Source organism: Podarcis erhardii, assembly GCF_964252035.2.
Source record: "Podarcis erhardii genome assembly, chromosome: 5".
Taxonomy (NCBI): Eukaryota; Metazoa; Chordata; class Lepidosauria; order Squamata; family Lacertidae; genus Podarcis; species Podarcis erhardii.
The window spans coordinates 100,199,489-100,213,250 of record NC_138509.1 but is presented as its reverse complement, the minus strand read 5'-3'; the positions used below and the strand labels follow the sequence as shown (position 1 = coordinate 100,213,250).

The window sequence follows — 13,762 nt, the reverse complement described above, 5'->3', positions numbered from 1 at the left end:
ACAACATGCCTTTGTAAAAAATAATTTAAGATCCTGAAAAGGTAGGTTTAAAAAAAACTCCAAACATTTGCCACCAAAATAATCCTCCCTTTTTCTTCTTCTTTTTTTTTTTTTTTTTGCATTTCTGACCAAGTTCTTGCCTAATTTGAGATGACTCACTCCAGAACTAAATCATAAGCCATCTGAACCCACAAGAAATGCAGAACGGATGGGTGGGTGGGTTTGCTGTGGTTGGGCTCCATAGGGAAAACCACACACCAGCGGCTCTCCACTACCCTTGGGATGCCAGCATTGCAACAAGAGTTAAAGAATGGTAGAGGTGGAAGGGGTCCTGAGAGTCATCTAGTCCACCCCCACCTGCAATGCAGGAATTTTAGCTAAAGCATCTTCAGAACTTCCAAAGAGGGAGAGCTCACCACCTTCTCAAGGAGACCATTCCAACTGATCTTACCACCAGAAAGTTCTTCCTAAAATTTAGTTGGAATTGCCTTCCTCCTCATTTGAATCTGTGGGTTCTGAAGCAGCAGAAAACAAGCTTGCTCCATCTTCCATGTGACGCCCCTTCAGATATCTGAAGTTGGCTCTCGTACCATAGAATTGTAGTCTTGGAAGGGACCTGGAGGGACATCTAGTCCAACCCCCTGCAATGCAGGAATCCCAACTAAAGAACCCAAGGCAGATGGCCATCTTTCCCTTCTCAGTCTCCTCTTGCTCAGGCTAAACACACACAACTCCCTCAACCATCCCTTCCAGACCTTTGATCATCTTGGTTGCCCTCCTGCGCACACCTTCCATCTTGTCAATGTCCTTCTTAAACTGGGGTGCCCAGAACGAGACACATGACTCCATTGGTTTGGGTCGTCCCCTCTGGAGCAGCAGCCTCTGACCCTTTACAATGCTGCGGGCCATCCTTGAGGACCTAGACATCTTTGAAGCACTTGCTAAAGGGAATACTCAAGACCTTCAGCCAACTTTAGCCAGATACCTTCTCCAGCGTCAGGGATTGTACCTAATTTCGTGACATTTGAGCTGCCTGATCTGTGTGTGCATTTTGGGGGATCCCTAGGCTCGTGAAGGGACGTGGGTGGCGCTGTGGGTTAAACCACAGAGCCTAGGACTTGCCGATCAGAAGGTCGGCGGTTCGAATCCCTGCGACGGGGTGAGCTCCCGTTGCTTGGTCCCTGCTCCTGCCAACCTAGCAGTTTGAAATCACGTCAAAGTGCAAGTAGATAAATAGGTACCGCTCCGGCAGGAAGGTAAACGGCGTTTCCGTGCACTGCTCTGGTTTGCCAGAAGCGGCTTAGTCATGCTGGCCACATGACCCGGAAGCTGTACGCCGGCTCCCTCGGCCAATAAAGCGAGATGAGCGCTGCAACCCCAGAGTCGGTCACGACTGGACCTAGTGGTCAGGGGCCCCTTTACCTTTACCTTTACCTAGGCTCATGGAACAGGAGCCCCAGCCTCCTAATACGGCTCCAAACTTATCCCACAGAGCGTTGTGCCCTTGTGCCGGCTCCCTCACCCCAATGGCATGGACCCTCGACCCATGGGAGACCTCCTCTCCCCTCACCCCAATGCCCAGGGGGCGAGAGGGACACCTAGAGCATGTAAAAGTCATTGTTGTTTGACAAGTCCGCGTAGTGGCGAAGGCTCAGCGCCGACGGCAGGTGCTGCTGCAATGGCTTCTCGCTCTTCTGCAACCTCCGCCCCTTGGCCTCTCCCGTGGGCGTCCGGTGGCCCTGTGGCCCCGGTTTGGGCTTGGCCCCGCCTCGCCCATGGCCCCCGAGTTTGTGGTTCTCGTTGCAATAGGCCACGCAGCAGCGGCAGGCCAGGAAGGGCTTGGCGTGGTCTTTGGCCTTTGACCTGGGCAGCGGCGCCAGGCCCCTTTGGACGGGGAGGCCTTTCGGCCGGGAGCCGGGCGCTTCGGCCGGTCCTTTCAAGCGGCCCTTCTTCTTCTGGACGTGGTCCAGGCTGATGTCTGAGTGGGAAGAGCAGCTCTCGTTCCAGGAGCAGCTGCTGGCGGCGTTGAGGCTCCTCAGGGGCAGTGCCAAGCGCAGGGCTTTCCAGAATTTGGAGCCGGGGCGCTTGGACCTCTCTCCCTTCCAGGCCACGAAGGCCACCGACTCCCTCAGCTGCTGGATGTTGGGGTGGGCGCGGAGAAGGGGGCGGTACTCCACCACCACCAGCTTGGTGGCGATGTTGTTCTGGCACAAGAGACCCAGCTTGAACTCCAGCATGCTGATGCTTTTCTCCAGGAGGTAGTCGGGACTCAGGACCACAATCATCTTGCGGCTCCTCTGGATGAAGTCGAAAATGGCTTCTGTGGTATCTGAGCGGGAGAGGAAAGGAGGGCAGTCAGGGCTCTGCACCCATATCAGCCTGGATAGCTCAGCTGGTTAGAGCTGATATTGCCAAGGTTGGAGGTTCTTCCTCCCTCCCCCCCATTTTTTAGAAATAACATTCATTTTAAACAGAATCACATTTATACATTGCAGCGGTACCTTGGTTCTCAGACTTAATCTGTTCCGGAAGTCCGTTCCTAAACCAAAGCGTTCCAAAACCAAGGCACGCTTTCCCATGGAAAGTACAGTGGTACCTCGGGTTACAGACGCTTCAGATTACAGACTCCGCTAACCCAGAAATAGTACCTTGGGTTAAGAACTTTGCTTCAGGATGAGAACAGAAATTGCACAGCGGTGGCACAGCAGCAGCAGGAGGCCCCATTAGTTAAAGTGGTGCTTCAGGTTATGAACGGACCTCCGGAATGAATTAAGTACGTAACCAGAGGTACCACTGTAATGCAAAACGGATTAATCCGATCCAGACTTTTAAAAACAACCCCTAAAGCAGCAATTTACATGAATTTTACTATCTGATGAGAGCATTGATCCATAAAATGAAAGCAATAAACAATGTACTGCAGTCACACAATCAATCAATCAGTAGCTGAACCGGGTTCCACACAGTCACAAAAACAAAAAGAGCCACAAAAACCAAAATGCAAAATAAATAGCAAAAACAGACAGATCTAAGCGTTACACTCAGATCAGAAGTGCAACACTCAAAACGCTCCAGAGCATAATAGCAAGGACCACAAGTGTGAACTGTCAGTCGCTCGAAGGACAGACATGTGTGACTCTATTTCTCTTGCTGGATTCATGTGGGCGGCTTTTCCATGAGTATCTGGCCCTGTCTTTTGGATGATGGCACCCTGAAGGCCTGGCCATCTCCCAGACTAGTGAGGAAGATCAAATTTGCCTGCTGTTTGTAGTTTTTATTGCAGCAGTGAAAAAATCAGGAACCTTAACCCACCCAAATTTTTATTTTTCCCAGTGACTTCTCATCAGATTTTATGCCTGGGAGATGTTAGATTCAGGCAAAAATTCTGGAGGTGGCATAAATTTGGAGGAGAATTTTGTGGTCCTCGATCAGCACCAACAATACCCCCCAAATTGGATGGTACAGTGGTACCTTGGTTCTCAGACTTAATCCGTTCCGGAAGTCCGTTCCAAAACCAAAGCGTTCCAAAACCAAGGCGCACTTTCCAATAGAAAGTAATGCAAAATGGATTAATCCGTTCCAGGCTTTTAAAAACAACCCCTAAAACAGCAATCTAACATGAGTTTTACTATCTAAAGAGACCATTGATCCATAAAATGAAAGCAATAAACAATGTACTGCAGTCAATCAGTAGCTGAACTGGGTTCCACACAGTCGCAAAAACAAAACAAAAAGAGTCGCAAAAACATAAACGCAAAATAAATAGCAAAAACAGACAGACCTCAGTGTAACACTCAAATCAGAAGTATAACACTCAAAACAGAGCACGTTCAGCTTCCGGAAAAAGTTCGCAAACCGGAACACTTACTTCCGGGTTTGCAGTGTTTGGGTTCCAAGTTGTTTGAGTACCAAGCCATTTGAGGACCAAGGTACCACTGTAGTGGGATTCTCAGAATCCCCTGACTACCCCCCCCCCAGCTTCCAACATTTATCTTTTCGTTTTCAACCTTACTGCATGTAATTATACTTACCCACACTTATTTAAACCCACATTTAACCTTATCAAATTATATTCCAAGTATTAAATCGACCCTGCTAACATCTTCAGATATTTACAGTGATCTTTAAGATACTCAATAATTTTTTTCCGAATCTTTATTGAATTTCTTGTCATCTTGATGTCTTAGCCTCCCCATCACTTTTGCCGTTTCGGCACAGTCCATTATTTTGACTCTGCATTCTTCTCTGGTTGGAGTTTTCTCTTCTTTCCACCCCTGGGCAAAAAGCATTCTTGCAGCTGTCGCCAAGGTTGCAGGTTTGATCCCCGTATGGTACAGCTGTGGATTCCTGCATTTCAGGGGGTGGACTGGATGATCCTTGGGGTCCCATCCAGTTCTATAATTATATATATAGGCATTTTCTCCAGCATTTGGAGCAGTGGGTTCTAGTCAGAGAATCATTGCATACTCTCCAAGTTCCCTGATTTTCCAGGGACAGTCCTGGAATTACAGAAGCCACCCCAGTTTCTGATTTGATCCCAGAATGTTCTGATTTTCCTTTTTTTTTTCCCCTCCACCTCTCAGAAAACAATTAAAAGTGGTTTCTGTCTGTGTCTGTAGGTGGAAAAAACGGAGCCCTGTTTATACTGACAATAAAATTCCTGCACCAAATGAAGGAAATTGTGACGCTGGCATACAAAGCCCTTCCTATAATTTTGGTGGGAAATGTCACCAGTCCACTGTAAATTCTTAAATTGTATTTCAATATTTTGTTGGAAGCAGCCCAGAGTGTCTGGGAAAACCCAGCCAGATGGGAGGGGTATAAATAATAAATTATAATAAAATTATTATTATTATTATTACATTGCAATGCTTCCGAAACCAGCTATTTCTTAGGGAACATGGGAAGTGTTGCTTGACACTGTCTACTCAGAAGTAAGTCCCACTGTATTCAATGCAGCTTGCTCCCATGTAACTGGGTCAAGATCGGGCAGCCTGACACTGCAAACTTCAGCATATTTACTCAGAAGTAAGGATTCACCCTTTAGTAATGTTCCTGATCATTCTCACAGTTTCTTCTTCTTCTTCTTCTTCTATTATTATTATTATTATTATTATTATTATTATTATTATTATTCCAACTCTTTTCCCTGACAAGGACTCATGGCAGGTTATTGATGAAATTGTTGCAAATGATCCCTTCCCTCACACATTTTTTACTTTACAACAATGCTGTGAGGTGGATTGGGTGGAGAGGTTTTAATTGGATGAAGGTGACAGGTGAAGATGTTTATAGCCACATCTATGTGTGCAGAACAACTGATTGGTTCAAAATTGGGAAAGGAGTACGACAAGGCTGTATTTTGTCTCCCTGTTTATTTAACTTATATGCAGAATTCATCATGCAAAAGGCTGGGCTGGATGAATCCCTAGCTGGAATTAAGATTGCTGGAAGAAATATCAATAACCTCAGATATGCAGATGACACAACCTTGATGGCAGAAAGGGAGGAGGAATTAAAGAACCTTTTAATGAGGGTGAAAGAGGAGAGCACAAAATATGGTCTGAAGCTCAACATTAAAAAAAATGAAGATCATGGCCACTGGGCCCATCACCTCCTGGCAAATAGGAGGAGAAGAAATGGAGGCAGTGAGAGATTTTACTTTCTTGGGCTCCATGATCACTGCAGATGATGACAGCAGCCACAAAATTAAAAGATGCCTGCTTCTTGGGAGGAAAGCAATGACAAACCTAAAGGTAAAGGTAAAGGTACCCCTGCCCGTACGGGCCAGTCTTGCCAGACTCTGGGGTTGGTGCGCCCATCTCACTCAAGAGGCCGGGGGCCAGCGCTGTCCGGAGACACTTCCGGGTCACGTGGCCAGCGTGACATCGCTGCTCTGGCGAGCCAGAGCCGCACACGGAAATGCTGTTTACCTTCCCGCTAGTAAGCGGTCCCTATTTATCTACTTGCACCCGGGGGTGCTTTCGAACTGCTAGGTTGGCAGGCGCTGGGACCGAACGACGGGAGCGCACCCCGCTGCAGGGATTCGAACCACCGACCTTTCGATCGGCAAGTCCTAGGCACTGAGGCTTTTACCCACAGCGCCACCTGCGTCCCAATGACAAACCTAGACAGCATCTTAAAAAGCAGAGACATCACTTTGCCGACAAAGGCCCGTATAGTTAAAGCTATGGTTTTCCCAGTAGTGATGTATGGAAGTGAGAGATGGACCATAAAGAAGGCTGATCGCCAAAGAATGGATGTTTTTGAACTATGGTGCTGGAGGAGACTCTGGAGAGTCCCATGGACTGCAAGAAGATCAAACCTCTCCATTCTGAAGGAAATCAGCCCTGAGTGCTCACTGGAAGGATAGATCCTGAAGCTGAGGCTCCAATACTTTGGCCACCTCATGAGAAGAGAAGACTCCCTGGAAAAGAAGCTGATGTTGGGAAAGATGGAGGGCACAAGGAGAAGGGGACGACAGAGGACGAGATGGTTGGATAGTGTCTTCGAAGCTACAAAAATGAGTCTGACCAAACTACGGGAGGCAGTGGAAGACAGAAGTGCCTGGCGTGCTCTGGTCCAGGGGGTCACAAAGAGTCGGACACGACTAAACAATAACAAAATGTGTGCAGGAGATCAGACACGGAAGAAGCTTCCTGATGCCCCTATTTTCATCGGAGAAATGTTTGTCCGAGAGCTGAATCTCTGGAAGGGACCCCAAGGGCAATCGCTAAAGTGAAAAGTCCCAGACCTTTCCTCCAAGGGGAGTCCCTCCATCTGCCTGATAATTCTGGTTGCCCTGTGCTGAACCTTTGCTAACTCCACAGTATCCTTTTTGAGGTGACCAGCTCTCTGGGATCCTGACAACAGGTGAAGGCTCAGGACCTCATCTTGTGGGATGTAATCCGTTGATGAAGTCAAATGCAACATTCCTTATTTCCCTAGTGTGGGCACAGGCAGGGGGACATCCAGTCAGGGAAACTAAAATTGTCTATCAGAAACTTCACTCTTGTGGTTTATCACCACAGCAGCTACTCACGTTGGGTTTTAGTAAGGCAAACAGTCTAATTTGTCAGCGCCGAAATGATATCAAGTGTCAGAACAACTTGGCCACAATAAGGAAATTCTGCCCGTGGTATGACTATTTCCCACCTTCCCAATTTGACTCTCTGGTACCCTATCTGCATAACTTAGCAATTCTAAAATATAGACATGCTTTTACTCTCGCAAGATTGAATGTCATGCCCTCGGCTGGACTTGAGGGACGATTCCAACAGATTCCACATGAAAACGCTTATGGTCCTGTGGAGATGGCAGTCCTGAAACGGTGGCACACGCCCTTCTGGCTTGCCCTCTTTATAAAGACTTGAGGAATGAGATTATCACCCCTCTTTTATTGTCCATTCCGGGTTGCCCAGCCACTGCCACTGTGTCCTTTCTCTTGGCAGATCAAGATGAGCAGGTGACAGCAAAGGTTGCAAGGTTATTAGCTGGGGCAGTCAGAATAAGGTCCACTATTTGACTATTGATTCAAACCCCTAAAATGTATTTTATATGATTGACGTTTTATTTCTATTCTTTGGATATTGTACTGTTGTTTTATTGCTATGGCCAATGGCTGACACAAATAAAAATTCATTCATTCATTGTAACTTCCTGTTCCACTGGTATGGAATATCTCCCTCTGCATGTGACCTGGGAGATGGGCATGGCTCTGGCAGACTCCATCAAAGAGCCGAGTCACGCAGTCGTTTTCTCAGTCACTTTTGTCTTTCTATTGTCTTGCTCTTTTGCTGTCATGCTGCTCTCCTGCAGCCATTTTGTTGTATTAATGTAATTTTGCTGTCTGCTGGCTCTCAGCCAGCAGCACATGAGTTCAGACTCCATATGAGATCAACTCACAGTTTCTTTGTGTAACTATTAAGTAAAGCCTGCCTTTCCGGGAACAAATCGTGAGCTGAAATGTAAGTAAACATTTTGTTACTTTACTTAGAAAGACTCTGATGTCTTTATTCTTTTAAGAGGGATCAAAGGGGACACTGGGAAATAATCTTAACTAAGAGATTTAAACAAGTCTGCAAACTAGATTCCAGCTATATTAAGGGGAGTCTGCTCTGCTACATCACTCAGTAGCGTGAGTGAAGGAAGGATAATACGTATTCAATATACTTTTTCCTACTATCCTTAACGGGGACACGGGTGGTGCTGTGGGTTAAACCACAGAGCCTAGGGCTTGCTGATCAGAAGGTTGGTGGTTCAAATCCCTGCAACGGGGTGAGCTCCTGTTGCTCGGTCTCAGCTCCTGCCAACCTAGCAGTTCGAAAGCACGTCAAGTGCAAGTAGATAAATAGGTACCACTCTGGCAGGAAGGTAAACGGCCTTTCCGTGCGCTGCTCTGGTTCGCCAGAAGTGGCTTAGTCATGCTGGCCACATGACCCGGAAACTGTTCGCCGGCTCCCTCGGCCAATAAAGCGAGATGAGCACCACAACCCCAGAGTCGGTCACGACTGGACCTAACGGTCAGGGGTCCCTTTACCTTTACTATCCTTAATATTCCCACACCTCTTGTTCCATGCACAGAAGATGTCAAGACTTGACCACTGGGGACGGGACATGGTCCTCCACTGTCTTCTGAGAGCAGAAGGCTATCTTGGGGGGGGGGGCAAGGACCAGCCAAGTGGTACCCAGTGCTCTGTCCTTAAATGCCTATTAATTGTGGTGGGTTTGCTCCTCATGGGACTAGCATTGGCTACAACCCACATCAATGGTGCCTCCGAAAAATTTTACACATCGCTAGGGAAGACAGGCGAACTAATGCCCGTGTACTGGAAGAAGTGAAGATCAGTGTCAAAGCAATGATTCTTCAACATCAACTTTGTTGGACTGGTCATGTTGACTCCCTCCAGGCAAATTTTAAAAAATGTAGTATAAACACCAACAACTGGGAAACACTGGCCTGCGAGTGCTCCAGTTGGAGAACAGCCTTGACCAAAGGTGTCCTGGGCTTTGAAGAAACTCGAACTCAGGACACAAGGGAGAAACGTGCTAAGAGGAAGGCACACTTGGCAAACCCTCACTGGGATCAACTCCTGCTCGGAAACCAATGTCCTCACTGTGGAAGGATGTGTGGATCCAGAATTGGCCTCCACAGTCACTTAGGGAAGTTTTTAATGCTTGATGTTTTATCATGTTTTTAATATTCTGTCTGGGAGCCACCCAGTGTGGCTGGGGAAACCCAGCCAGATGGGAGGGGTATAAATAATAAATCATCATTATCATCATTACCACCACCACCACATTATTATTATTATTATTATTATTATTATTATTATTATTATTATTATTATTATTACTACTACTACTATTATCTCACTGTTAAAACCGTGTTCAAGGAATGTTATTTGGCTACAAGTGTTTGCCAAACAAGACAACCCACTGCAAAGCATCTTACTATATTCCTAGTGGGTGGCCTTAGGTCTTACTCAGAGTAGACTCATTGGGATTAATGGACCTGAGTCATGCTCATTTATTTCAATGGGCAACCTCGAAGTGAGTCTTGGCTGAGGACCACCCAATGTATCCGCTTCCTTGGGGAAGGGTTGTGAATTTTACTGCCTCACGGACACATCAGTCCCATCTGAGCCCGGGGTGGTGTGACCCAACTCAGCTCCTACTCGTTGTGACAAGACTCCTGCAAAGGAACTTCTGAGACCTGGCTAATCGCAGACCGCTCTCTTGATGGCCGAATGGGGAAAATAAACTGGGGTTGTGGAGGAGGAAGGAGCACACACACACACATGAGACATGGAGAATGAACTGAAGCACAAAAAGGAAAACTATCAAAATAAGCGTTTTATTTCAATGCAAACTGAATGCAACAAAATTAAAACAAGGTCACTTTTCAAAGCAGATGATATAAGGAAAGGGAGGTGGGGAACTGGCAAAGTGTTAACAAAAATGGCAACAAAAGGAGATGAATGGATGGATTCTCAACTGCAACCTCTTTGCCAACCTTATTTTGCCCTCCAGCTGCTTTGGGATATGTATGCATTGCAGCGGGTTGGACTAAATGACCACTGGGGGTCCCTTCCAACTCCGTGAGTACTATCAAAGTTCTTTATTGGGCAGAGCGGAGGGCAGGGCTTCTCTCCTCCGACAGGCCGCTGTAGGGTATGGAAGAGGGCTCTGGAGGACTCTGCCCCATCTTTGCCAGCCCACTTGCTCGCCTGTGTGGAAGCCCTAGTCGCCTATGGTGAGCGGGCTAGTGTCTAACTGCAAGGGTGCTTGGAAGAGCCAATTCATTCACTAGAACACCCACCTCAGAAGATGCATGGTCCAGGACTGGGGCACGTAATGGGTTTAGACTCCGTGCACCAAGTTTAAATCTTTGCTCCATCAAGAAGTTTAAGACCACGTCTCCCGAAACAGCAGCCCAGAGGTCAAATGTCATTGGGGTGTTTCAGGCACAACCTGCTCAACCTATCTTTTATGATGCACATGCTAGAAATGGCTTTGCTCTAGGATGTTCTGAGTCCACCACAGAAGGCAAGCACCTCCTGTTGGCCACAGACCCTGAGATGTGGGAGAGAAAGGAATCGGGAACCCTGAGATGTCTCTCTGTGTCTCTGTGGTTAAGGATCACACATGGTTCTTCTTTGGCTTGCTGGTGTCAGCCGCCGAACATGCAACCTGCCGTCGGAGCGAGTTCAGGGATGGAGATCTCACAGCTGCGTAAACGGGCTTTGGAATCCCACAGCCAGTTGCATTGTGGTTTCTGTGTGTGTGTTTGTGTGAATTAAGTCAGAAGATGGAAAACTGCTTCCATCAAATCTGAGAACGAAAAGAAAATCCCACCCTGTGGGGCTGTTCTCCCAGGCTCACCAGCAAGAACTCTATGTAAACTTGTCCGTGTGACTCTCCCGGCAGATTAGAGGCAGATGGCATGAGAAATAATACTGAACATGGGGGTTAAAAAAAAAGACATACCGTTCCAAACATGGCTTTCTGTTCTAGAGGAGATGGGAGCAAAAGGAGGCTGATGAGAAATGGTGGAAGGAAAAGGAAACACCCACTCTCCTAGGATGCAGGAAAGAGAATGGGGCTTTTGACCTGAAGACACCCCCCACATCCTTGCATTGCAGGGGGTTGGACTAAATGACCCTTGGGCCCCAATTCTGCAGTTCTATGATTCTACATCGGCTGCTTCAACAGGAGGGTGGGTAGGTGAGGAAATGCAGCCCCCTGCTTTCACGGGGCAAAAAACTCCCTACCTGCTCTGCATTCTGGGTTCCTGGCGGTGGGGGCTTTCAACCAACCCTGGCAGAGTTTAAAAATATCATAGTGGGTCTGTAGGCCAGGGAATCGGTTGCAAGGCAGGGAGAATGGCCTTCAGAGGCCCTCGAGATCTCTTGCGCCAAACTGGGGGGTGGGCAAGACCTCATTGCTCCCACATCAACCTGGAAGGATACTGACTCACTCCAGTAGAAAAACAATTTGGCTTTTGTGGGCTGGCGTCTGAAGGGAAACCGAGGCAGGCTCGGCAGGCTCAAGTCAGGCGCTGGAGGGGAGAGGCAGCCGGGCCCTTGGGATTTGAGAGAGGGTGCCCTCCATCCCAGAAACCCTTGCTCTCCAGCTACACCTCTCCCCCACCCCAGCGCTGGGTCTCAAGCTCCCCTTGTCCTCAGACATCTGCCAGAGGAGGCTGGGCAAAGTCCTGCTCCTGGCCGGAGCTCTTGGTGCGGCCACTCTTGACGGGCATCTCCACCAGCAGTTGCTTCCAGAACCTTCCCCGAGGGTAGCTGGACTTCTCCCCCTGCCACTTGATGACGGTGAGGGCAGCCTTTGCCCGCCTGAGCTCCTTGACCTTGCTCTTCTTGATGGCCTGGTACTGGACAAGGATCACCTTGATGGACCCTCTGGCCGCCATGTTCTCCAGGCCCGCTTTCAGCTCCAGCAGAGCTTGCGTCCCCTGGAGGACGTAGTTGGGGCTCAGCACCACCAGCAGACGGCGGCTCCTCTGGATGAAGCTCAGGGTCTCATCCGTGACAACTGGCAGAGGGCAAGGAGGGAAGAAAACACACCAAGCGGGTTAGGGAAGGTTGGGGCAGGCAGACTGAGCCCAGGAGCCTGTGAGTTCTCAGCTTCCTCCTTGTGAAGTTTCTAGCCCCTAAGAAAGACTGGTGCCCTCCAGATCTTGGGGGCTGCCATCTCTGTGGCTGATGGGAGCTGCAGTTCAAAACATCTGGGTCTTCTACCGTAATTACTAAACCATCTGCAAATGCTTTCAATTTAAATTCCTTATTGCCTACCTTTACTCCTCTAATATTTTCATCGGCTCTTATATTACGCGTCAGGACTTCTAACACTAATATAAATAATAGCGGAGAAAGAGGCCCTGCCTTGTTCCTTTCATAAGGTTGCATTCTTCAGTAATGGTATTATTAATAATCAATCTCTAGCCTGGAGTAAATAGTTTCTATTTCTCTTATAAATGTTGTTCCAAAATTCAACTCCTCTAGGACCTTCAGTATGAAGGCCCATGAGACATTATCAAAGGCTTTTTCAGCATCAATAAGCATCATAAACACAGACATAGGAGCATGTGCAAAATGTAAGGAGGCTGCCCGGCCAAACACTGCTTTTCACCCCAGAGCAGGATATTAATTGGACTCCAGCTAACACCATCCCTGATCGTTGGGTCATTGGTGGTCATAACTGCCTCCTGTGGCAGCGAGTTCCACAGTTTAACTAAGAAGCCCCTTCTTTTAATGTTGTACTGTTTTAGTGTTGTTAGCCGCCCTGAGCCCGGCTTCGGCTGGGGAGGGCGGGATATAAATAAAATTTATTATTATTATTATTATTATTTTATCTGTCCTGAATCTTCCAACATTCACCTTTCACGAGTTCTAGTGCTAGGGAGAAATAATAATAATAATTTATTATTTATACCCCGCCCATCTGGCGAAGAAAATCTTCAATCTTCCCACTTTCACTCGGCCATGCATAATTTTGCAAACCCCTATCAGTCCGCCTCTTCCTTGCCTGTTCTCTAAAAAGTCCCAAGCTTCCTTCATATTGTTGCTCCGTCCCCTTGATCATTGTTGGTTGCCCTTTCCTGAACCTCTCGGTTGCCTGACAAAACTCTGCATTTGACCCCAGTGCAGCGACGGTCGTCTGGATATTTATTTAGACTCCAGCTGCCATCAGCCCTGATCATTGGCCAATACTGCCTGGGAGCTGGAGTTTAGCAACACCAGGAGGTCCACAGGGGCCTGACACTGGGCCAATCCTACTATTCTCTGTCACTTCTGGGATAGCTCAACTGGTAGAGCACAAGGCTCTTCCAGGGTCGTGGGTCTGAGCTCCACGTTGGGCCAAAAGATTCCTGCCTTACAGGGGGTTGGACTAGATGACCCTTGTGGTCCCTTCCAGCTCTACAATTCCATGATCATATTCTATGTTTATACCCCCTATTCTCTTCCCAATGAGACAGGTACCAGAACTCCTTAACCATCTCGTAATAATAATAATAATAATAATAATAATAATAATAATAATAATAATTTATTTGTACCCCGCCCATCTGGCTGGGTTTCCCCAGCCACTCTGGGCGGCTTCCAACAAAGTTGAAAAATACACTAAAATGTCACATATTAAAAACTTCCCTGAACAGGGCTGCCTTCAGATGTCTTCTGAATGTCAGGTAGTTGCTTATCTCTTTGACATCTGATGGGAGGGCGTTCCACAGGGCGGACGCCAC

At 47.6% G+C, this 13,762-nt stretch overlaps 1 protein-coding gene across 6 annotated transcripts in view; it reads right to left on the bottom strand.

Moving 5' to 3' along the window:
* Positions 1–1,219: 1,219 nt before the first annotated feature.
* IL1RAP (interleukin 1 receptor accessory protein) overlaps positions 1,220–13,762 on the bottom strand; it is a 106,947-nt gene continuing 94,404 nt past the window's right edge. For 5 of the 6 annotated variants that reach the window (XM_081862429.1, XM_081862430.1, XM_081862427.1 and 2 more), the window contains one exon: positions 1,220–2,329. In XM_081862429.1, the coding sequence (XP_081718555.1) occupies positions 1,599–2,329 (731 nt within the window). In that variant the 3' untranslated portion in view covers positions 1,220–1,598. Of the gene's footprint in view, positions 2,330–9,837; positions 12,052–13,762 lie in introns of those variants that run through there. The other variant, XM_081862432.1, reaches the window with a different exon arrangement.